Source organism: Paralichthys olivaceus, chromosome 2 (genome assembly GCF_024713975.1).
Source record: "Paralichthys olivaceus isolate ysfri-2021 chromosome 2, ASM2471397v2, whole genome shotgun sequence".
NCBI classification, from domain to species: Eukaryota; Metazoa; Chordata; class Actinopteri; order Pleuronectiformes; family Paralichthyidae; genus Paralichthys; species Paralichthys olivaceus.
In genome coordinates this window covers 7,523,429-7,544,746 of record NC_091094.1, presented here as the reverse complement: position 1 = coordinate 7,544,746, position 21,318 = coordinate 7,523,429, and the positions used below count along the sequence as shown (strand labels likewise).

The 21,318-nt window shown below is 40.5% G+C and overlaps 1 protein-coding gene across 4 annotated transcripts in view; it reads right to left on the bottom strand.

Annotated features, from left to right (window-relative positions):
• The window catches only part of tox2 (TOX high mobility group box family member 2), a 110,477-nt gene extending 91,107 nt beyond the window's left edge, over positions 1 to 19,370 (bottom strand). For 3 of the 4 annotated variants that reach the window (XM_069533913.1, XM_069533932.1, XM_069533921.1), the window contains exon 1: positions 4,417 to 5,092. In XM_069533913.1, the coding sequence (XP_069390014.1) occupies positions 4,417 to 4,509 (93 nt within the window). In that variant the 5' untranslated portion in view covers positions 4,510 to 5,092. Of the gene's footprint in view, positions 1 to 4,416; positions 5,093 to 19,348 lie in introns of those variants that run through there. The other variant, XM_069533928.1, reaches the window with a different exon arrangement.
• Positions 19,371 to 21,318: the final 1,948 nt, after the last annotated feature.

The following is a 21,318-nucleotide window of genomic DNA, read 5'->3' as shown; positions in this document are numbered from 1 at the left end:
ACAATTAGGTATGCACTGCACACACACATGCACACATACAGCAGAAATGCTTTGATAAATCTATCACTTCTGTAACTAATTCCACTGCACAAACTCTATATCAATAAAATGTTTGCACCGCACTGCGGTGAAAACAGCTTTGGCATATATAAATAACATACAGTAAGTTGGAACAGGCTGCAGCTATGTAAAGAATAACATCTGCAAACCATTGGATTATAAACCTACAGTATAACTACAGTATAATTACATGAGAGCCTCTCTCTTGGGCACTGTGCTGTTAGAGGGAAGAGAGATGAGGAGAAAGTGGAACGGCAACAGTAATCTATCCAACTTCATTTCACCGGAGTGATTCTGCCCGGGGGTATGCACAAGTCATAATGCATTTGACAAATAGTCTCCCGCTAAAACAGGCATTTGCGAAGAAGTGGCCTTCAGCGCTGGTATACACAGCTGAGTGTACGCTGAACAAACAAGCCTCCCACTCAGCCAGCAGAGATACAGAGAGGCTTCAAAAAGATTAGGAGAAATCTTGGGTGAAAAGTAAAGATGACTCACGGTGATTGTGCAAGTGCAGGACAATGCAAGTTGGATGGAGCAGCAGAGCCGTGGGGTTCACACCAAAACACAAATCAATGCCTTTCTTCATGTGTTGTTTTTTTGGCATTGTTCTGAAAATGTGGACGCTCAGGTCTTTTTATGAAGGAATTTACAATGAAATGCAGACGAGCACAAAGGCTTTTCTGTCTTAACCTTCCTATCGTTTCGTCTTTTGATCATGATTCAAATTATGGATTTAAAAAGGAATTCAAAGCATAAAGTCATTAAACTCAATCACTTTTTGGATTGACAACATTAATGGTCTATAGTCTCCTGTTGGACAAGTCAATATACTCACGCATGAACAAATTCTCATTGGTCAGACACTCGCCAGCGTTACATTCGGAGAAAAGAAGCAATGACAAGCAATTTTCAGTCACAATCTATCGCCCAATAACTACTTGGCCCAATTTGTGTAAAGTTTACTGAACCTTTACTCACAGTCCGCTCCAAACCAACTGACACAATGTCAGACAAGTTCTCATTGTGGCTGCGTTTTGTTCAAACAGATGATGAAAAAGTCAAATGTAGACTTTGCAAACAGCTCTTCAACAACCAACATGGCAAACCATCTTAAAGCTGGGAGCTAACATGTCCGCATCAAGATGCACAATTAACAATTGAACACGTGGCTTTGTTTTTAAACATATCAGAATGAGCTTATCATGTCTGTTCTTACTTTAAAATGATTCAATATGCTGTTAATGCTAGCTGTAGATGTTTATAGTTCATGTGGGCCAATAAGGCTACCAGGAAGGATGCACGGGCCTATTAAGTTGGGCCAAAGTACACTAGGTATATTGCTTTTTGATTACTTAGTGTAGAATTACTATATGCAGATTCAGTTTTCCTGCGACCAATGGATTGGTTGAAGAGCAGGTACGATTTAAGTCCACCGCAACTTTCTTTGGTCGACTACAGACCAATGTTTTACATCTAATTGCAGGGGAGCCGCTGCCTGAATTCAAAGGTCAAGTGCATTCGGTCTGTGGTATTGATGTCTGTCAGTGTGATCCATAATCCTGGCACACATCAATCAATCATCAGTCTCAATGTCGCTGATCAGCTCCGACCAGTTTTAGTTTTCACATTCTTTACGTTCCTCATTTCTTAACTCCTTCAGGTAGAAAACAGGATCCAAGCATACACACACACACACACACACACACACACAAACACACAAACACACACGTATACAAACACACATAACACACATAACACACTTGCAGTCACTATCACAAAGCGAAACAGCCCCTCTCAGAAATAGATGTGTTTTTAGTTTACACCAATAGAACAGGAAGTGATGGGCTTTTATTTATGGTGTGTCCCACTTAACATTACGCTTACTTCCTGGTTGGTGTGATTACTATGCATTAAGTCATTAACAGACTAGTGAGTTTCACATAGGCTGGAAACACATATACTGTAAAGTTTGCTTGTTTTAGATGATGTCTCAAAGGAGGCCTCAAATAACCAGTTTGAGACTGTAAAGTCTGTTCATACTCATCTGCACAGCTCTGCTTTAGGGAATCATTTAAACCTTTCAATTGTTTTTGTGACAAAAATTTAAAACCGGTGAAAAACACATAATCTTTCCAATTTCCTCCAATCATGCATGTAATAACTGACTACATAATACCTGTGGATTCAAAGAGATAACATGATTTATATATAATCTTTACAAGCTGCATGTAAAGTAGCATGAGACCACTGCAGCACTACGAGCACAGTGCTCCTCCAGGGGGGTCAGCTCCATCCTCCTCTTGAAACAGGGCCTCCATAAAGATGAACTATTGCCAAAATGTCACATTAAGCTCCTGTATCACTATTCAACAGTTATGTGTAGCAGCAGCAGCACAATAAAGATAATGTGTCACTTTACATCTTAGTCACAGCTGTTACTTCAGTAATGACAATGTTATACGATTCTGTCCTTGAAACCTAAACCGGCTTCTCACCGGGCCAACAACCTCCACACTGCCTGAATCATGATAACTAGAACAGTTCACTGTGTTGGCGCTGCAGGACCTGGGACACTGTCTCAGTCTGAGAGAGAGAGAGAGAGAGAGAGAGAGACAGGTTCCATTGTGATCTTAAATATACATCTGCAGCTGCTGTGTGTGTGTGTGTGTGTGTGTGTGTGTGTGTGTGTGTTTGTGTTTGTGTGTTTTTGTGTGTGTGCATGTGCGCTGCACTTACAGAAAACAAACAAGTGTGTACGTGTGATTATGGGTGTGGGAGAGTGTGTGCATGTGCAGCTGCCTCTGTGTGTGTATGTGCGTGTGTGTGTGTGTGTGTACAGTATATGCAGGTGACTGTGTATATGACCAGGGGAGATTAACAATTCAAATATTGTACTGTGCTATAATGTTTCATTTTGTCATCAGCAAATGTTAACTGCCTGCTGGCCTCCCTCCAGGTGCTAAGGCAAGCAAACCTCTTTGAATGGCTGCGGGCATAATGCCTCCTTCCAGCTCTGCCCAGAAATGTTTACACAAGTTTTACCTTGACCACAGAAAAAGAAACCAGCCTTATTGCCCGTGACTTGTAATCTTCAGCAGGACTATTCACCGGGTTTATATATCTGTCATTAGTCCAAAAAGATTTACCCACAAAAAGCAACAGTCAGCACTGTCGTTGGGCATTAAAAGGTGTTTTACAGTGAGATATGATTTATTTACAGCTGGCCTAAATTCAACAGGAATATCAATAACTGAATAATTCAGGACACTCAACAATATTTAGCTACACCCAAAGAGAACTGATGGAAAATGTAAATGTGATACGTTTCTTTCAAACAGAAGCCTTTCACGTGAAATCAATTATTTGCACAATATTCTGTCTTAAATAAGAGTGTCAGAGTTACACTGAAATTCCGTGCGTAAATACGCATGAGCTTCTGGAAGCTTTAGCCAGGTTTCATGAGAACATAAAAGATGAATAAACGTAAATGTCTACCTCTTTAATTTTGCACATAATGAACGATTTCTTTTTGAGCTGCTGATGAATTATTCATTCTTAAAAAAAAAGTTATAATGTGATGAGAGGAGATTTATGCGCAAAAAGACAAACGACGAGCAAGCATGTATGGATGAGCCTCTATTTTGTGGAGACACTTTTGACACGCGATGAGACAAAATGAGACAAATTCAAACGTAGACTGGTCTGTTACAGAATGCAAGAGATATATATTATATATACAAGAGCATCACAAACAGCCCAACACACAACATGCTGTTGCCACGACGTTAACCTTGATTAATTGTTTATTGGACAAATTAACCCATCTAGGAAGATGTGCGCATGCAGCAGATAAGAGTCTTGTTTTTCATGCGCACTTTGCTCGGGAAAGATTTGAATAACAAATGAAACAACTAATCAGTGCACATGTCATTTAAAAACATATATAGACGCACACGTTCATTGTGAGTCCAGTTTGTTCAGTGCGCCGGAGAGAAGGGTGCAACTCTGCGCAAAGCACACCTAGCATTTATCCAGGTGAACACACTGACAAGGTATAATTAAAGCTAAAGAAAATGCGCGTGCACGAGGCCAGAACAGGTGTCATTGGAGTTTTTTTTTCTTCAGAGTTTACGACGATCAGCTCATGAGAAAAGTTGAGTCGACTCGTGGCACACTCCTTCATCCACAGGGAGCTGAAAGCGCAGCGCTATAGTCACTAATGCCCCTGTGCATGGGCCCCACATGTGCAAACCCATACTTGTGCACGCATGCATTAACACCAGCACCCTCATCATCATCATCATCACTGAGGGCTGTACATCTGACCGTGTAAAGTAGAGATCGGTTGTTTACCTTGTTGGAGTGGTAATAGTCCAAACCGGAGTCAGTCGGTAACGTACATGAACCCACGCTTGCAGGGGGAGCTGGATAAAATCTGACGTCCATCTCAGAGTCCGCAAGACTGACGGCATGAAAGCGTAGCTCCAAAAAACCCGTGCGACTACTCTCTCTCTCTCTCTTTCTCTCTCGCTCTCTCTCCCTCCCTCTTTCTGTCTGTCTCTCTGTCCTGCGCGCACTCTCTCTCTCTTTCTCTCTCTCTCTCTGTGTGTCTCTCTGTCTGTCTGTCTATCCGTGTATATTTCTCTTGTGCGTAAACCCAACAAAAAGTAGTGGATAAAGCAGAGGAGCGCGTCTCTCCCGTGGTTCACTCTTCACACGCGTCCTTCTCTCACTTTAAACACTGTGTCTGTTCGCTCGCGGCTCGGCGCGGTGATGCTCCGACACTACAACATCCCTGTAAAGTTCACTTGGAGAAGCAGAGAGCTGACCGCCTCAGTGATCTCTGCAGGAACTCGAGCTGTTTGTCAAACACTCTGCTGCGGGTGAACTGGATCTCCCTCCGAAAAACCAGGCGCACCGTGCTCCGTCCCCGGTTTCCAGACGCGCTGTAGCTTTGTCATGTGGGAGCGCACACGGATGGATCCATCCACGCGCTCCCGGCCACACAGCGGCTGCTAGGCTACGACCTCTACCGGCCAGAGGAGGAACAGGTGTGTGTTGGGGTGGGGGGTGGGGGGGGATTGGTGGAGACTTGAGTCCTCCCACACCGAGGTCAAGTTACCGCTCCAGTGGCGGGACACAGGCTGATTTTACTTGAACGTGAGGAGATTACAACTCTGAACCCAATCTGGAGTTTTACAATCCAGGACCGGACTGGCAAAGTGCTTATACACACACACACACACACACACACACACACACACACACACACACACACACACACACACACACACACACACACACACTCACTCAACAATGCACTACTCCCTTTATGACCTGTTGCACTGATAATGATAGACTGTGATTAAATTGCATTGAAGTGCTTTGACGGGAGGAATCGGCAGGATTACAATGTGACAAGACAAAGTGTTCCTCAGTGAAATAAATACGAGACTATTTCCCTTTAAAACTTTTATCACATAAAAGCAGTAAAAGGAAAATAAAAAGTAAATAGATGAATTCACAAAAAAGTTGATAAGAAAATAATGAAAAGACGACATCACATGAAAGCAAGTCCATAAAAAGGCTTTTTTTAAAAAAAAAAGTGAATTAAAAGAAGTCACTTAGCGAGTCTTATCTCCTCAGGCAGGTCTTTTTAAAGCCGAGGGGCCCTGATGGCAAAAGCAGAGTCACCTTTAGTTTTTTCCTCGACTTTGGAACAGCCAGCCGGGCTCCACCTGAGGATCTCAGGCCGCAAACAGGCACGAATGGGGTCCGCTTCTATGATGTAGCTTGAGGCCAGATGCTTTGAAAGTGATCATTAAAACCAATTCTTAAATGGACAAAGCCAGTGGAAAGTACCAAGGGTCCTGATATGACGGTGACTGTTAAAACAATCAAGAAGCCATAGCTGCTGCATCCTGAACTATAAGCAGAAGAGTGACTTATGACTGAGTTACAGTCATGTCTAGAGAAAACTGGTTTACTTTGCAGTTCCTCTGCTGCTGTTCTTTACACAAAATACACGTGTATATACCTATGTGTATATATATATTATTTTAATATATTTTTATTCAACTAGTAAGGTAGTCTGAAATGTTGTTATTGACCTTTATTTTTTGTGTTCAATCTCTTTTTATGTTTAATGTTCGATTGAAAAGGCAAAGCAAGAATTGCTCAAACTTGTTTTTCTGTAATTGATCAATCAATGATAATCACACGACTGACCCCTGATGTCAGACTCAAGTCCTTGTTTTGACTGGATGAGTGAAATCAACCACAGCAGTCGAGGATTGTTTTGATTCTTTACTCCAGTACTAGTACAGAACTAGAACAGAACGTTTCACCTCCTTCTCTACTACCCAGCTATTTCAGAAATGTATTATGATGCCTGTCCGCCAGTCAGCAGGCACTGGAATACACATAATGAACATAATACACATTACTGCTGGGCTCCAGTTTTGACCCTTGCACACACACACACACACACACACACACACACACACACACACACACACACGGACAAAAGCAGAACATAGTCACACAGGGGTCGACACAACAGGATGTAAACACAGAACAATGTCCAACCAGAGCTTCAAATAAGTTCAGAGAGGGAGAATAACATCACAGCCAAGTGTGTATCACACTGCTCTTAAGAGTGAGGCGCAGCTGTGCTATGTGCTCACTCGGAAAAGTGTAACTCAAGTGTTTTTACAACGCGGAGCAACAAGTGAGATCTGCACACCTACCAATGTGTGTTTATTTTTTCCATTCAGTTTTTTTCCCCCTGTGCTTTTGTAGCATTGTGAGAGTTTTTGTGCCAGTGTGTGAAGCGTGTGTTTGTGTGAACCAAGCTGCCGTTGTCAGCCCAGTGGGTGACATGTTGGCCCCCTCAGGACTCTGCCCGTGTCTGTGCTGCTATTTCGCAGCATGGTGGCTCCGGCCCTGGGGTGTGAGCCGGCTTTAATACCAGGCACAGATGGGTCACACCGTGGGCTCACTGTGGCGGACTGCCATGAGCTGCCGGCTCGGGTTGCCTGGACCCTGAGCTCGTGAGGTTAACTGGGACAAGGATACTGATTTCTCCTCATTGTGTGTCTCTGTGTCACTGTCTGTCTGGCTCTACTCTCCCTCTCTCTCTCCCTCACTGCCTCTCAGTCACTGTTACAGCAGTAGATACATTGCACAGGGGCCTGTGGCATGAGTCGACTCGTGGCCTCATGGGAAAGGAATGTGTGTAATTTTTTTGTATTGCAGGCAGCGCTGCGTTAACACCAAGTATTGAGACAGAGGGAATTATTCCATATAGGAAGGAAAATTTGTGATTAGTGGAAGAAATTGGATGAAAAGAAGGAGGTGGAAGCGAGAGGAGGATGTTGGTACAGAGCAAAACGGATGGTGGAATAAGTCGTGGGGTGGATGGGTGGACAGAGTGGGGACTGGTGTGATATGTAAATAAATGGGGGACAAAAGTTGAGGCAAAGTCACACAAGCATTCGAGAGTGTAGGATGCAAACTCAAAATACGTTCATCCACTCAGTGCAAAAAACACTTTTTATTGCCGTGGTAAGAGCTCCTGCTAGCACCAGGAAATGAGAGGAAAATGTTAAACAATGTTTTCCATTAAGGGTTTTGATGCTGCCGGTACTTAGATGACATCAGAACTGGTTTTATAACTTTGTCTGAGTTTAAGTGATCATGATTTTTTAAAGTTGAGACAAGAGGTGCACAACTTTCATTCCCTCTAAGTGTTTTTTTCTTCTTTTTTTTTGACTAAAGGAACTTGGTGATTTTGATTTGTGCTTTTAATCCGACATAAACTTTGATACATAATTTTCACTTTAAAACAAAATGTTTACTGACAAATCGCAAAAGATAACCACAGAAATATTTCCTTCCTTTTCCGCTCGGCCCCTCAGATCTCTCCTCTTGCATTTAGTCAGTTTTTAATTCTTCTTCCTCTGGGAAATCTACAGTGAATGATAAATAACACCAAAGATTTAACAGTCCCTTTTATCTCAAACACACACTGTGATTGGAGGTTTTGTTAATTCTCTGTCTTTACATTTTAGTTTACACCACTGCATATTATTAACAACCACTTTTATCCTATTATGAGATGGCTGTTATTTTCCCCTTAACTCAGAGGTGTCAAAATTATATATACAAGGCTCCTTGGTGAGAAAAGAGAAACAGATTCAAGCTGCAGTTGTTATGTCAGCTCAGAATTGATTGTGACTGATAAAAAAAGATTTTATCACAGAAAATGTTGGCTGAGCATATTATTTAAAAGAGAACCTTGTCGAAATGTGTGCATGTAAAAATTCAAGATGAGGAGAAGATTGAAACTCAATAATTCAAGTTTGTAAATATGTTGTAATATTTGGCAGCTGTAAAAATATATTGTGCATATTTATAAAACTTGTTGTTCACATAGGCCCATACACAATTTGCACGCTTACGATTTGTAGATCTAGAAATATTGTTTGTGTACATAGTTCATATTTGTGCAGGAATATTCAGTATAAATACACATAATGAACACTGTCCAACTGTCTGGATGGTCAGTGGGTAAAGCATGAGAAGGCTGGTTATCAGTGAACTCGATAACTCAGGAATGCCTTGAGGGCATTTCTTCAAATTTGGTAAAAAATATTCTCTTGGACTGAAGGATGATCTGATTAGATTTTGGTTGTCAAAGGTCAAAGGTCAAGGTAGCCTCATCCTTTTGAATGATATCTCATCAAGTTGTCACTTGGACTCAAAGATAAAGTGATCATGTTTCAGTGGTCAAAGGTCAAAGGTCACAGTCACCTTATATGAATCTGGGGGGAAAAGTGTGTAGAAATATGTACGTGGACGCTGCACTGGTTGGCGGACGCATACAAGTGCAGTGCGGTAATTCTAGATTTAATAACCAGGCTGCTTTGATGTAAAAAGGAAGCAGAAAGGAAGCAAAAAGAGAGAGAGAGGTGTGTACATCAACTAACAACCTTTGGATGCCATGTATCGTACATTTCCTCCTGTACACTAAATTCAGTATCTCTTAAACGGCCTCCTCCTCATTCACACGAGAGAAGACACATTAGTCTATTCCCTCATCTGTAACAAATAAGCAGAGTTATGCAAGTGTTATTTAATGTCACTATAATAAGAACTTCATTCCCCCACCAGTTATGGGAAGTGAAGTTGTCAAGGTGCAGTTTCGTCAGACACTGCAGGACTTTCACTGCTGGTCATTTCGTGTAAAATATTCATGCTTATTCTTTTGTCAAAGCTTTCAGGTTCAGAAATTGCTCAGTTGTTTTATAGGTCAAGTACTTTACTTTCTAGCATCTGAGAAGAAAAACCTCATTCTTTCACGTGGATGTTTTTTATTTTCTTGCTTAATCCAGAGCTAAAGTCCTAAATATTAGCACTAATATAAATGTTGTATTAACATTGCTTTGGTGCACTGGATGTGATTCCATATAAGGCCGTCCCGAGAAAACCAAACAGACAAGAAATGGTAAACAGGAAATAGTTCAATAGGGCCGCCAAGTACAGAGATGACTCATTAATGACTACAAAACAGTGTTTTCACCGAATTTCACAGAAGCTGCAAATTCGTGGAAGAAATAATCAAATCCATGGAAACTGATTAAATCGAACCGGCTTCCCGATACGTTGATTTATGTTGTTCGTGTTCTGTGAATCACCTTCAATAGAGCAGCTTTTAAAATGCTTTGTAAATACCTTCATGAGTGACTTTTCGTGCACTGACCTTCACTTCATGTCAATTTGAGCTAAATCAGAGTGGTACTCAGGTGCTTCACTTCCCCCCTTTCACATTTCCGCTTGTACTCAGCCATTAAAATATGTTGAATGAAAAAACATTCTCCTCAAACATACAAGTAAACTGTCAACTGCTACGTTCATGAATGGAAGACAAGAAAATGACTTTAAACTGACTCTGGGAAAGAAGAGTGAAAACAAACAATGGAAGTGATGACATGACTGGTTTTGGCAGAATACAGTTCTGTGTTTGTCTGGCTTATAATGGGTCCAGATGCAGCATCCAGATGTTGGAGACACAGTAAGTAGCTTCATATTGCCTAAATCTGACACAGTGACCACAGACTCACAAAGGGCAGCATTGTTATCCAAGGATATTTTGATACAGAGCACTTCTGACCCCTAGTAGATTATATTTGCTCTCCTACGACGTCATATATATCATATATACGTGGTATCATAGTGATGTCCTGTCTATGTCAAGTTGTTCTCTGAATGTACAACCTGTAACAGAACTTAACTCAAATGACAAAATGCAAGAGTCAGAATCATTTCCTGGCATCGAATCGGCTTCATTAAAATGTGCAAATAAACTCAAATGTACAACGGCTCCAGAAAAACAACAATTATGTGCCAAAGAACACTCTGCAGGATTTGCACTTCTCTTTACCAAAGCACAGTTGAGTTTTGTATCAAAGCTCGTGTGAATAAATTCTGTGTGAGGCCGTGGCAGTCGCACCACAAAGGGCTGTTCACTGGTGAACCTTTGCTAACCTTTTCTAGCCACTGACCTTCAATAATGAGACTATGTTGTCTCTTGTTCCTTTGGACAATCGGCCATTGAAACAACTGCCATTCACGGAGTACGCTCCACCCTCTGCGTGACCCTTTTCCATGCTAGTAATTAGCTACTGTTGCATTTCCACCAGATGCAAAGCAACCACATGCAATATTTACCACTCATACACGGGCCATGATCATTTTAGTAGATCACATATCATCTGTTGCACTATTTCCACAGTACAAATGACAGTTCAGCAATGAAACAAATACAGATTTTAACATGAAATTATAACAAAGAAAGAGGGTAACAATCTTCCATCTAATGCAATATAATAACAACATTAAGTTGGTTTTAACGCTGTAGATTTACTCTCCGACAATGTGATTTCCCCTCATGTTTTCACAGCCCCATCATCCTCCCATCCTCCCGCTCCACTGCTGAATAAAACCTCCTCTTCATCACCCTCTCATTCCTCTCGACCTTCTACTTGTGTTGCACATGAGAAATGAGAGGGGGGGATGGGAGCGAAGATGAATGAAACAGGGAGTGGGGAATGAAAGGGAGGGGTGGAAAAAAGAGAAGAGAGCAAGATTGGGAAAAATGCCCTTTGACTGGATTTAAAAGTCTGTGGCATTTCATTTTCAGAGAGAGGGGAGCTTCATCTCCTTCAGATCCTTTAAGGGCCAACCTAATTGATTAATGTTTCCATCTCATTGGGAAGGGAGGAGAGCCATTTGAAGCTTAACTGGAGCCTCTCACATCCCCAAGTCTTAAAACAGAACCACCACAGAGGGAGATGATGACAGAATGAAAGACGGCCTGATGAAACAAAAGTATAAAAAATTCCAGTTGATGAGTAAAATTTGCTGAAGGTCGAAATCGTTTCGACAATATAGCGAACGCAGAGGAGTGGAGGCATGTCTCCTTTGTTATAAGAACTGCCCGTAATGAAATAATGTGCATGGTTTTAGCAATGAGGGATTCGGTTTTTCAAAGAGGCTGTTTAGGTTTCTGCACCTGTCACACGCAGCCGGCAGCAGCCACTTTATATGATTGGGAACTCTAATGTAAGAAAATCCAATGCTATTGCATTTAAAGAAACGTCTGAGGGGAAAAACACACACACACACACCAGCGACATTAAATCTGTGGTCAAAAGAGAAAATATATATTCATATCTTGATAATTTAGTGCTCTGAACAGGTGATGCTTTCCCTGATAACAAAGTATTTTATTTTTCAATTCATGACACACGATACATAAGGTCTTAGTTGATTTCAAGCTCCCCCCCCCCGTGCGAGACTTCGGGTCATGAGAACACGAAGCTGATCATGGCTGGAAAGAAGTGATGGAAATTAATGGGAGGAGAGACTCATAACATAATAAATGTGCCTGCTGGGTTTGAGCTAATCAGCCCGACGTGATTAGAGATCTCAACAATCACTTGCTGGAAATGTACTGTGATTACTTGCCCTTTGCATGTTTTTGACAGCAACATGGAAATATTTATATGTTGAGGACTCTGTGGGCATTTTCCAATCACACAACAAAACCAGCGGAGAGAAGCCAAAACAGTAAAATGACCTTTAGCCAACATGCTATATTAAATATGAAAGGTCAGCGTTGGTGGTGGGGGAGGGCGGCACTGGAGTCTTGCACGTTGCAGACACAGACAAAATACTGTAATATCTTTCAGGCAGATCCCAGAGCTGCCTTCAGAGGTCATTTGAATGTGAGAGGTGTCGAGGAAAGAGGAGAAGATAAAAAAATATACATGGTTCACTCACTGATGTCCTTCTGCTGCTGTTGATCTTGCTCTGCAGAATAATTTTGATGAACTTGATAAAATTTAAAGCATCAGTTTTCATTCCTGATTTAAATACAGTGTGAGTTAATGTTATTGCTGGTTAGACGTTAATGAAAATGAGGAATAAATAAAATAGAAAAAATCGTGAAAGAATTCCTTAAAATCTCACATATTAGATATTTATATTTTCAAGTCTTCATTTGAAAAAAAAAAACAGATTGCCTACCAACCTGGATCGAGTCAAACATTGGTAATTTTTGATTAGATTGCTTTTAAATTAAGTTTGATCTCAAAAAAATGGCAAGGTCTTTAATTTCATTTGGGCTTTGTATTATCTGAAAAACATTGCTTTCAAAATCATACCCCAGAGCATGAATCTATTCCCCATCCATTAAGTGTATTAAAACATTTACATGTTTGAAAAGAGAAAAATGATTCGTTTGTACCACAACTGACAGACTCCATCAAAGTCTCGCTATTTGAATCATAAAGTCAGGTTTTGAACAACTCTGCCTGCACCCAGTCTGAAAGATAATACACCAACAAGCTTTCATCAGTCATTTCATAGTAATATCTACATACATGTATTCTTACCAGTTAACGACAACGGTATAATATAAAAATGTCCATTGGGTTTCATCATTCACTCAACATTAATATTCTATTGACAACCCTTTTGTTCAGCGCCATATTGGTTAATTGAAACCAGAAGTTACCATGTTTACACCTGTAACCTGCAGCCATTGGATGGTACAAGCTGTCAGTCACAAGGTATCCAGGCCGAAGGGCAAACTTTATTATCTTTTTTTATTCTACTTCAGACCAACACTTACCAAACGAACACTATGCTGCACTGACAAATACCTAAAACCAGAGATTGAGACATAAACTCCTCAGGAAAAAATGTTACATCTTTTTTGCAACCAGTGGAGTCACCCCCTATTGGTGATTTGAGAGAATACAGGAGTTTACGTTATGTGTTATGTATGTTATTTACAGTCTTGGTCTTGGTTTTGAAAACCTGAAGTGGTAAACTGGGGCACATATAATACCACCTAAGTTTACACCTGATGTTTTGATATAATATTTGAGACAACTATACCACAATTGTAAATAAATGTTAGTATATAGAGTCAATAATAGATTGATGAACTGTGTGTGTCTGTGCTGAAGATCGTGTGCGGGCTGCTTTTAAGAACAATGGTGTTGGACGACTCGTTGCCTTTAATTCCATCCTGCAGGGGCAATTTCATTGGTTCACTTCATGTGATGTATGAGAACCATTTTAACCATTCACCTTGTAAATGCAACATGATGATCTGAACAGAGCCATCAAACAACTGGCTGCACAGTGGATTGTATGGGATCATGAAGCCTGCAAAGAACACACCAGTTGTTATTATTCGAGACAGACTTTGAAACATGGCCGGCTTTTTGGCACGTTTGGTGCAAAAAACGCTGACGGCAGAACCCAGCTCCTGAGTTAGTGCTGAACTTTGGTGATTGTTTCATATTTTCCACCACAACAATACACAGCCCACAGGAAGCAAAGAACTCAGTAACTTCCTGCCTCACAGACTCTCTTGCCCATATTTACAATAACATGCAGGCCTTAGCTGAATGCAGGATTTTACAAGCGATTTGGAAGAAGTGTTAAAAGACAAATTGTAGTGGGAGTTGTGGGTAATACAATTCTGGCAATCAAACAATCTAAAACCTGCTTCTCACGGCCTTCATTAGATTTATCTTCTTAGAATTGCTGAGTGCTAAACTACTGAAGTATCATGTGAAATTTAGCGTGCACTGATGTGGGATTGGTGAAGTGCTTTCTGAGGCGGACTGGCCATCTGGACATTCTGGAGTTTTCCCAGTTGCCAGTCGACCTGCGGGGCAGGCGGCGAGCCAATCAAGGCTGATGCAAAAAGATTTGAAATCGCTCCTGTCTGTAGCCTGGTCCGACAGCTAAAGGGCAAGGTGGGATGGGCTGCTGAAATATGAGAGCAACAGTGTATAAGATCTCATTAAACGCCACAAACATGATTTATTTGTGTGGTGGCCTGTGCAGCAAAATAACTATCATTAGTTCAACAAGCGTAGATTTTGCTAAAATCAACATCCTGTGCTGCAAGTTCATGTTCACAGTTACAAATACATATAAACTGATAACGTTCACCACACATGAGCCACCCTGCAAGGTGCTAAATATGAAATCATTTTAATTATGGCACTAAGATAATGACAAAATATCTACTGTAAATATCTGAAATCATGTGTTTTCAGTTCTACCCAAAGTAAAAACACATAATATTAGATATGTATACTTTGTTATTGTTTTTTTCTAAATGTAAAATCTAACTTTATTAGACTAAATAAAGATTTCATGTTAGATCCAAGTTAAAGATTCAAACCCTTTCACTGTCATATTCATGTTTTACATAGTGTAGTTTGAAGGCAGCCTATGTTAGGATGCAGTGGAAGGTGAATCAATGTTAGAAATAGTGATTGATTGTTTTTTAAATTTGCATGAATTGCTTGTTTTGGCCACTTGGGGCAGAGGAGGCCGTCACACATTATTGCTTCATCACTGTCGCTTTAAACTTAGTTTCATAACAATGCTTTCATTTTCACTCAGTGCATAGCTGCTTTTGAATGATCTGAATCCACTGTATTAGTCTTCATTTTGGATTCAATTTAGACGTAACTGCCTTTGACGGCTTTGAGGCCATGTTGATGCTTTAGTAGTTCTTTGTAGTTGGGAGATATCCTCCCCATGAATGTAAGACAACAAGTCATTTACAAATGTGAGGCTGATGTGGTGGTTAGTTATTGTCTGAGTGTGAAATGAGTTATACGCCCTCTTAGCCACAGAAGAATTTTTTCTACAGGAGAATGAAACATCTTCCTTGTCATTTATTCTATCCATCCTCTTTAAAAGTGCAGTCATCTGAACCTGTTTGTCGCTGACTCCAACACCAAACTGTTCCCAGTACCAGTTACGTAGGTGATTCACAGGCTCTTGTTCAAGCCTCCAGCTAGAGGCGGAAAATTATATATTTATTTATAATCTAAATTCCACAATCGGTGCTTTAAACGTGTAAACAAGTTCCACCCTCAGGAATAATTTCATCTCATTAATCACAATGGAAAGGTAAACAGTCACTGGAGCCTTTGGGTTATGTAATATCAGGGCAAATACCCAACCACTCATCCACGAAGCATTCAACAGTCACAGGTTTGTCTTCTCTGTATCACAGTTTACTCCCATTAACAAACTGTTAAGGCCAAACTCCACAGATTCTGATCTCTCCCTGTCGTTCTGTGAGAGACAAATGAACAAGCAGCCATTAAACTCTACACTATCATCAAAGCACTTTTCATTCCTTTTGTGGCGACTTTGGAAAACAGTAATTGTGAATTTCTGAAATAACTTCATTTCTCCCCGAATCTCACTTGTGGCAGGCGACATTCGCAGCCGGCTCTGCGGCGCATGCAACATGTTAATTGTGGTTGAGAAAAAGAGACTTGTGGGGAGACACCATCCACTTTAGAGAAACTAATCTCATGCATGATAATCAAGGACACTTTCTGCCTTATTCTCCGGGAGCAATTTCCATCGACACAAAAGATGTATCTGGGATCTTAGATAAGTGAAGAGAGGAGAGGATCTACAGATTTATACCATCTTGTAAAGTTACATAAGCCACTCTAGGCTCATGACATACTTAAATAAGCAAAGGTTATGTAACGGCCCCATAACTGCACTTTACCATGGAGTAGCAAAGCAAATTAAGTAGGTGCACAGGAATTTACAAGTGAAGCAAAACATTGCACCAGATTCCTGCTTTTGTTCTCCGTGTGCATTAAGCCGTGTTTTCGCATAAAAATAAAGGTACAGCTATAAAGTATTTCCTCCTCTGCTGGTGACTCACAGGAAGTTAAAGGGAAAAGTGAAAAATAAGTCGGGGCTGCACAAACACTGAGCACGCACATGCACGGGCACACACACACAAACACACACTGTTTCTGCTCAGTGTGTGTGTGAGAGAGAGAGAGAGAGAGAGAGAGAGAGATGTGCCTGCCTGTGTTGTATACCCATCTATTAAAAGAGAAAGGGGTGTGGCTCTGAGGGTTGGAAGAAGTTATTTATCACTATTCTGTGTAACTGTGCTCCTTATACATTCAGAATAGCTGGCGTTATGAGTAAAGCCTTTCATGGGATCATTAATATTTGACTGGACACATGGCTTTTTTATCAGACGAACACTTCCACCATTTCCTCCCTGTGTCACAGTGCATTACAGGGTTTTGCTTTTATCCTGCTTGGTTCTTCTGCATCAGCCTCATCGCATTGTTCCCCCCCACCGAGATCAGAAATGAAAACAAAGCATTTAGTCCACGTCCTTGATCTTAAACTCCATCTGCCTCCCTCACCCTCCTCTTCCTCTGTCATACATGTCTCCTTCACCTCTGTTATCACATGTGCCAGCCCACCGCAGTCATTTTAAACATCTGCATGGTTGATCATTTTTAATTTACTGTTGCAGATGTTTGTCTTTTTGTGTATTTCTGATCATAAACCCAACGAACATGAAAGCAACGCTGAAAACAAATTAACTGTATAACAGAAAACAATGGCTGCATTACAGGATAGTGTTTCTTTTTACTGCTAGAAACCAACCTGTTCTATTTATTGTGTTACTGCGTCAGTTCTCTAAAACCATCATGACCAGATCACATACTTTTATTTGGATGAACACGGGACCTGTATCACCTATCACCTATCACCATACACTGTACGATAGTGGAGCCGAAATCCTTTGTTGATTAATTGATTAGTCAATTAATCAACTGTAAATAGCAACTCATTTGATAAGCAAGCAAACACACTCTCTCTCTTTGTGAATATAATGAGCATTTTTCACAACAATGATTTGAAGTTGTTAAGTACAGCCATGTTTTATATATAAGGTAAATATCATCTAGAATAAGTTTCCGTTTTTTCAATTCCAGTTAACCAGCATCTGTTGCAGCTCTTGGCATTTGCAGGAGGTTCATGGAAACATTTTGTCAGCTCTAATTACATCAATATATATCCTTACTTTAGATTAGCATGTTTGCAGTGAGTAATGAATTCATAAAGCTGTGATATTTTAATCATAGTTTAGGATGTTCAATTATGCAGTCAGAGATGTTAGTGGAGACTGTAAGCTAGGTCTTCTCCTGATGACTTGACATTAGAGGTAATTACTTTGTGGTAAAAAACTATATCGGGTCACCGAATCCAATCAATGCCAGAGACAATCCCTCCCACAAGAACCACCTCATAGGTTGATCGGGCAAGAGGCTAAATGCGATGTTGTTTTTTTATATTTTTAAGAGACATCTAGTGGTCGTGTGAAACAGTCTTTCTAAAAAATGATGTTCATCTGAAAAAATACATCTAATGGCCTCACAAGTGAAGTGAGGTTACCATTATTTATTTTCTCTGTATTATATTATAAAATCAATATTCATTTTTTTATTTACCATGACTGCAATTATTCTATAAACATAACCATGTTTTATTGTATATATATATATATATATATAAAATATTAAATATGTTGGGTAAAACTGAAAAACTATTCAGTAAGTGATTTGATTTGACAAGATATAAATATAATTTAAAAAAAACAAATGATAAAGAACTCTATATTTAATTACAATAAAAACACTACATGAATAGTTTGAACACGTCTAAATCTAAATCTTTATAACTGTTATTCAATAGAACCAGCTTGGTGAATTGAGTACGGTCAAATATTTATTACAATAATCTGTACTCATCATAAATATTCATCGGCACAGGACCGTTATCCTCAGAGAAAATGTATTGACAGAGCTGGCATAACATTCTCCAATTATTTGACAGAGAAGCCAGTGTACCGGAGAGAAGAAGCCATGTCCTCGCCACATCTCCACTGTTACTGTCGGTTCTGATCTAATATTCTCTGTATTCGTCTCAGTGGCCCTTCCACAAATCCGCTGTTTAGTTTATATCCCAGTGGTAAACAAAAAATGGGAAAAACTTCACAATACACCTGTTTATTTCACATTGACATCATCGTATCCAGATTTTGTGCTTTTACTGTTCTTTAATAATGTTCGGCTCATTGTACACGTCTGTTGCGATGCGTCAGGAAGATCAAGAAAAACAAGCTGCCATGTTTTCAATGTCAAATGTATTTTCACGAGATAACTAATTGGAGGTCAGGGGTTTATTGTAAATTGCAAAAACGGGAACTTTTCAGCATTATTCTCACAGAATCTTGCAGAACGGTGCGATTGTTTGTGTGTTTGTGTTATCTGGACTTCACTTGTGCTCATCGGCTGATTCATCTTGAACTGATGTAGGGTGATGAATCATTTCAGACGCGCGTGAGAAGAAACCTCCACTTGGTGCTGTGCAAAGCAACAGAAGCGAACGATCTCGTGCTCGTATCCCAGCGAGCAACAGGATCACTGCAGCAGTTGCTTTCACTCTATTATTTCCATCTATAATGTGCACAGGTGCAGCTTAATTCAATTGGAGGACGTTGCTGTGGTTATACACAAATACATCTCCGTGTTGCCAGTAAAGCTGTTGTCATGGCGATGACGAGGCTTATATAAGCTCAAATGTATTTCTGTTCAAAACGAGTGTATTATCTACACCGTGCTCATTTAATTAGGACGTGGTTAGAGCCACACGTACAGTATCAACACAGCTGATTAACACTTTAACTGGCTTTTTTTTTGGGACTGGCTCTGTAGCGCAGACACTTAATGCCATCTGCAAAAGTTGATAACAGCATCACAACATCACTTCCACTCACCGTCAAGAGCAGACACACTCACATGTCTGGTTTCACAGACAACAATGAAATGATTACAGTCCTTACCTTTCAGCCAACTATGCACCAAAGATGGAAACAAGCTCCTGCAGCAGGAGGGAGTCGGGTGGGGGTTGTCATTCACGTACCCTTTAACCTCCTGTCTGCCTCTGGATCCAGCACCTACCAGCTTTCAGCAGAGGATTAAACAGCTATTGACAGAGGAGTGACGTGATTGACAAGTTAAGGTTTCCTTCCTTGTCAGAAGAGCCTCTGTGTCTGTCTCGCCCATGTCTTCCCAGAACTCACATTTCACATTCCAGCGTGACTTGTACAACTTTTTTTGAATTTCTCTGCAGTGAAATACAGAAAGGAAATTTCTCCAGACCTAGCTTTTCACACCGCGTGTCTAAAAATCACTCCCGTGCACCGCACGACAGGGGGGGTAAAAATTCTTGAATAAACTCGCATTCGAGTGTTATGTAAAGTTCTTACTGTGCTGTTTGTGTGCCTCAAACAGGGTTCTCTCACGGTGCCAGTGTCCGGCGTTCATCAGTGCAGCAACACCTACAGTCTGCGGCAGACGCTCGTCTCAGATGAGGGAATTTTCAGTCTTAGTGGAACGTGTGGGAGTAGATAGTTACTGTATATTCATTTTAAGCCTTTGACTGCGTTTTCAACTGAAAGAAGGGCAGTTGGCTGTTGCTGGTGCTAGAAGTACTTCAAACATTTCAAAAGAAGTTTTCAATAACCCCTCTTTAGTCATGATTTTGTTTGGAGAGCCCCTTCATTCACAGGCACACCACTCATACTTCATGGCTGTACTTTCACAGCGCTGTTACACGATGATAAGCATTGTGTTTATTAGCATTTTGACAGCTGCAAAGAAAACACAATGCCGCTGGAGGTGGTCGGTCTGTTCCTGTCAGATGATACAATATGCATGGCAGCTACGTTCGCTCTATATCAGGAGAAGAGGACAGAGAATAATGGCGCAGAGATGGAAAGGACTCGTCTCTCAGTGTCTCTCAGTCATCTGGACCCACCTGTCCTCAGTCGCAGCCTCTCTGAAGATTTGCTGCTGGTTGGGGAATTCGAAGCTGAGCGATGCATCAGGGGTTGTCATATAAAATGTGAGTGCTTTCCCCTGAGTAATTTAATCACAGACTTTTATGGAGGCATCAGCCGGCACACTGAGAGACAGAGTTAAAGCACTGTAATTGGCATTCTTTCAGTCAAAGTAATATATGGAATATGTGGTATAATTACAGAGCTGAGTAATGGTCTACGGACGACTGAAATGCAAACGCACGGTGATTGGTTAATGTGCTTTCATCAGGGGGAATTTGCACCATATTGACTTGAGACTCGTCTTCGGTGGTATTTCTTTAGGGCTCGTCGGGCTTCATCTTCTGGTTTTCATAACTTCCCAACCACTCATCACAACCATTACAGGATGATGGAACATAGCAAACATTGTCTTCTCCATAAATGAAACTTAGCTGTAATGGTCTATTACGTGCCAAATGAGTAATTTGTGTGGGCGACATCTAAGGTTAAACTCTGCCATCATTAAATAGCTCTTGAATTGTCTGGAAAACAACTTATGCAACTGTGTGGTTTGAACAGAAAGTGCTGTCTTTATAGCTTGTTAGCAGCTGCTTGCATTTCACAATCTGCATGACATGAAATTATGGCAAATTGTTTCCCAAAGAGGATTTAATAATTGAAAAAAAGGAGTTTTAAATAATGTTTTTCTTTTAAGATGATTTGTAGAAATCTAACAAATAAAAAACAAACTCTACCGCAACATCCGCAAAATACAACCGTATAAAAACATTATATATCTACTTATTTATCATATATGTTGTTGTATTGTTACTGATTTTAAGTTTGCTTCATTTAAATATGAATCACTTGCATTGCTGATATTTATCTGTATGTGCTCTAACCCCAGTTGACTGTGGTAACTTCTTGTTTTTGACAAATCACACACCAGATACAAAGAAAGAAAGAATTATTCACTGGAAACCAGACAG